This window comes from Festucalex cinctus, chromosome 15, assembly GCF_051991245.1.
Source record: "Festucalex cinctus isolate MCC-2025b chromosome 15, RoL_Fcin_1.0, whole genome shotgun sequence".
Lineage (NCBI taxonomy): Eukaryota > Metazoa > Chordata > Actinopteri > Syngnathiformes > Syngnathidae > Festucalex > Festucalex cinctus.
The window spans coordinates 10,415,420-10,419,828 of record NC_135425.1 but is presented as its reverse complement, the minus strand read 5'-3'; the positions used below and the strand labels follow the sequence as shown (position 1 = coordinate 10,419,828).

General features: G+C 37.8%; 1 protein-coding gene across 1 annotated transcript; it reads left to right on the top strand.

Moving 5' to 3' along the window:
• The first annotated feature begins 936 nt into the window (after window positions 1-936).
• On the top strand, window positions 937-3,985 carry ccnb1 (cyclin B1). Its single transcript, XM_077498065.1, has 9 exons — window positions 937-1,101; window positions 1,320-1,451; window positions 1,754-1,843; window positions 1,925-2,122; window positions 2,206-2,364; window positions 2,438-2,674; window positions 2,746-2,886; window positions 3,402-3,512; window positions 3,599-3,985. Exons 1-9 carry the CDS (start codon window positions 1,081-1,083, stop codon window positions 3,701-3,703), a joined length of 1,194 nt encoding a protein of 397 aa, XP_077354191.1. The 5' UTR covers window positions 937-1,080; the 3' UTR covers window positions 3,704-3,985.
• The last annotated feature ends 424 nt before the right edge of the window (window positions 3,986-4,409 follow it).

Below are 4,409 nucleotides of genomic sequence, written 5' to 3'. Positions count from 1 at the left end.
TTAAGCGCTAGAGTATAATACATCACACCGCTAGGGTGACACACAGTGTGATCCTACGACAACAAAAAGTAGTGCCAATTTGGTTGAGATTTTCTGTGGTTTTTCTGAAGGTAAAAAAAAAATAAAAATAATAATAATAATAATAATAATAAAGAATACTCCTTGATTTTTTTTAAGTCATATGTCCATAGGATTTTGACACAATTGAAAGTTAGGTTGATGTGATTAACTATTATTGTTATTGTTCTATTTGAAATTTGACCATCAGTTTGCACTCTGCATGGACATGAATGAGGTTGCGTACGTTCATAAATACTGTATTTAAATAAATAAATAAATAAATAAATAAATAAATAATACAAAAAAAATCCCTACACAGGATCCACAGTGGGCGCGTTAATTACCCATACAAACGGGAGAAATTCAAGGTTTTTTGTCACAAATTTCATGCTGATTTACATAGATTTTTGGACACGGCAATTTGGGCCCTTTCATTAAATAAAAAGTGAAACGAAATCCTTAACCCTTATTTTTTAAATTATTTTTTAACTCAGGCTCATTTCTAGTTTATTTTTTTTGTGCGTGCGTAACGTACTTACGTCAATACGTCACGGTAAACCAGGAAAAGGAAGTCACGAAAAGGAGGCCACGTGACAACCGGAGTCCAAAGACTATATATGTGTGTATATATATATATTTTGTAATATATGATATATGTGTGTGTGTGTATATATATATATATATATATATATATATATATATATATATATATATATATATATATATATATATATATATATATATATATATATATATATATATATATATATATTTATATTTGATGTTTATGATACCAGGATAAGAGGTTGTATTTATTTATGTTTTTATTTTTATTTTTTTTCTGATTGGGAGCGCATTTAGAGCAGATGCGTTTGACCAATCAGGTGCTCCGACAGTTTGAGCCAGCCAATCAGCTAGCACTGTGCAAGGATTTAAACCAAGACAAGCAGTTCGCTGTTGTACCATCAGTGCTTGCTTTGCAGTCTATCGAACGCTGTAGCCGAGAAACAACGGGCAAGGATGGCATTTCGTGTTACAAGAGTAAGTAAATTTACACTTCATAAAGAATGCTTTTAAGTATATGGCGTGGAAGCCTCGTCAATGTTGAACTTTCTTTTGATCTTAACATCTTAGTGCTGGTGATATAAGCTTCTGTTCATGTTCACTCATTACTTTTCGTTATATTTGACGGTAACCTCTAAAATGATTAACTTTTGTTTTTGTTTTTCTTTTTCTTTTTTATTTTCATTTGTCTTTAGAACCGCTTGGCTTCCACCAGGACTGACCTCGCTGGAAAAAAGACGTGCCCGGCCACTGGGTCCACACTTAAAAGTCGAGCTGCTCTTGGGGACCTTGGTAACGTCCAAATTAACAAAGAACCCCAGAAGAAGGTAACGTTCTATTTTTTTTTTCTCCAAATACTGTAATCTAGCTTTAATAAGCCATCAACTGCTCATCAAAAGTACTTTTTTTTTACATTTTTTTGTAGCCATATTTTGTAACTGCCATGATCAAAACCTGGCAGCCATCTTAAAATGCCCCCTTTGCTAGAAATTTCATAGCGTGCCACAGTTGAGAAACAAGGCTTTTAAGTGTAGTAAATGTCTGTTGCTTAGCTACATGTTGGCTTCCATATTACATATGTTGAGTACATATTAGTCACTGTAATTTTATTTATGGTGTCCACTTTTAGGTAGTAAAGGGCCAGGCTGTTAAAAAGGCCAAACCTTCTGTTGTGACTGAAAAGGCTGAGCCCAAACCAGAAAATGTTTCTGTGGCACAGGTAAATTGTAATGGCAGTAAATCAAAGGTTGTTGACTTGCAGCAATTTAACTGCAAAATCACCTCGTCATGGCTGTTTTAGGTTGAGCCGCTGGTACCAGAGTCTGTGTCCCCAACTCCAATGGAGACTTCAGGCTGTGAACCGGCCGACTTGTGTCAGGCATTTTCTGATGTCATTCTGCACAGTGGTGTCAGGGATGTGGATGCCGATGATGGTGACAACCCTATGCTCTGCAGTGAATATGTAAAGGATATATACCAGTACCTGCGCCAGCTGGAGGTGGGGAATGAATGAATGAATGGGATGTGGTGAGGTGTTTTATACTTTGCAAAGGGGTGACGTTTTTCTTCCCTCCCCTTCAGGCTGAGCAGAATGTCCGAGCCAATTATCTTAAAGGCCAGGAAGTGACCGGGAACATGCGGGCCATACTTATCGACTGGTTGGCCCAAGTAGCCATGAAGTTCCGCTTGCTCCAGGAGACGATGTACATGACTGTGGGGCTAATTGACCGCTTTCTTCAGGTAAATCTTTAAGGACTGCTTGCTTTGTGAAACGTCAAATGTGACTAACAAATTTTTGTTTTGACTTTGAAAGGACAATCCAGTCACAAAGAAGCAGTTGCAGCTTGTTGGCGTGTCTGCCATGTTCCTTGCTTCAAAGTATGAGGAGATGTATCCACCAGAGATCATGGACTTCGCTTTAGTGACAGACCAGGCGTACACGACTGCCCAAATCCGAGAGATGGAAAGGTCGATCCTGCGTGTGCTGAAATTTCAACTCGGTCGCCCTCTTCCCCTGCACTTCCTCAGGAGGGCTTCAAAGATTTATGAAGTTTGTTTCAGATTTTTTTTTTTTAATGTATTTTTTTTGTAAGCTTGCTAAGATGACTGTCGTCTTCAAAGGTGACTGCAGAGCAACACACCTTAGCGAAATACTTGCTAGAGCTAACCATGGTTGACTATGAAATGGTTCATTACCCGCCTTCAATGACTGCAAGTGCTGCTTTGGCTCTCACACTGAAGCTCTTGGATGCCGGTGAATGGGTGAGTGTCATTTTTCACAATCAGGATTTCTGGGGCCAATCGCAAAACCTTGTCACTTTTTGTACTGAATGGGTGTATTTTCATCTTTGCCAACGTTTGGCTACATTAAGCACAGCTGATTTTCAAAAGTGGTCCATTAAATTCCACCTCCTCCGGCAAAAATGGTCCGCATGTTGAGAATCAACCTAGATATATGGCTATTAGACAGTTGAACTTTTTCCACTTTGATATTTCGCCACAAATGGTATCGATTCATTTCAAAGCAGCTCAAAAGTCAAAATGCATTGGGCCATACGAACATAGTACTGCCACATGTTGGCAATGTACTTATTTGAGACTGCCAATGGAAACTACAATTCCCCACACTTTGATATTAGAGATTTCATTGCAGAAGAGCTGATTAGCTAAACTTTTTTTTTTTTTTTTTTTTTTAAATTATAAATGGATAATTTCCCACTGGTGAAAATTGCATGAGCGAAGTGAGACTGCATGTCAATTATGTGAATTCTCTTCAGGATGCGACGCTGCAGCACTACATGGACTACACCTTGGACAGTTTGGTTCCAGTCATGGCCCACATTGCCAAAAATGTTGTGAAAGTGAATGAAGGACAAACTAAGCATATGGTAAGAGGGTGAATTTTCTTCTTCTCTTTCTCTCCCCCCTCCACTTCAATTACAGAATGTATGAAAAAGTTTCTCTGAATTCACAGGCGGTCAAAGAAAAGTACTCTTCCTCAAAACAGATGAGGATAGCAACCATCTCCCATCTGAAGAGTTCTGTTGTGAAAGAGCTTGCAATGCAACTTGTAAAGTGAATTTCAACTTGTTTTGTACAGATTTGTCAATTCCCCCAGTTTTTTTTAACTTTATATCCCTTTTATGCTGCTTTTAATCCCCTTTTTAACTGTAAGAGTAAAGATTGACTTGGAGAGTTTCTTGTTCCTGATTTTTACACATGTATGACATTATGCAGTTAAATGATATTCAATCACAGGTTTTTACTCACATTTGCCCCGAAACACTTCTGACTTATTTACAAATAGTCATGTTTATGCTGTTCATATACTGCTGTTTCAAATTAAATGTTTTGACCACAAGTTTGATTCTTGTAATTTTGTTCACCACTAGAGGTTGCTGTTGGCTCAACTACATATGACTGTCGGCTAGTTCACATGTGGTACTGCACTTTGACTTTCCTACCAGCGGATGGTACTCTTACTTTAAATTCCCCTGAAGCGTGTCAATTTGTCTTGAGCTGTAATTTGTTATGCAATAGCGTTTCCTAATACCCAACCCTTTCCCGGGTTGACACAATCAAGCTCACTTTGCGTTTAATGTGGAGAATTATTATAGACAGTCTTCTAACTGCAATATAAAAATAGTTGTCCAGTGTTTTAAACCGTCAAGCTGCAATTTCTGCTTTATGAGACTAGGCTGGAATTTTATTTTTAATTTTTTTTTTTTTTTTTTAATTTGCACAAATAGACAGTGAACATGGTGGCCACACTCGCAGCTGAGACC

Bases quoted from the DNA above. Each gene is read 5' to 3' on its own strand.
- ccnb1 (XM_077498065.1), top strand. From the start codon at position 1,081: ATGGCATTTCGTGTTACAAGA. The intron at 1,452-1,753 runs GTAACGTTCTAT...GTCCACTTTTAG, and splicing joins ACAAAGAACCCCAGAAGAAG to GTAGTAAAGGGCCAGGCTGT. The intron at 1,844-1,924 runs GTAAATTGTAAT...TGGCTGTTTTAG, and splicing joins AAAATGTTTCTGTGGCACAG to GTTGAGCCGCTGGTACCAGA.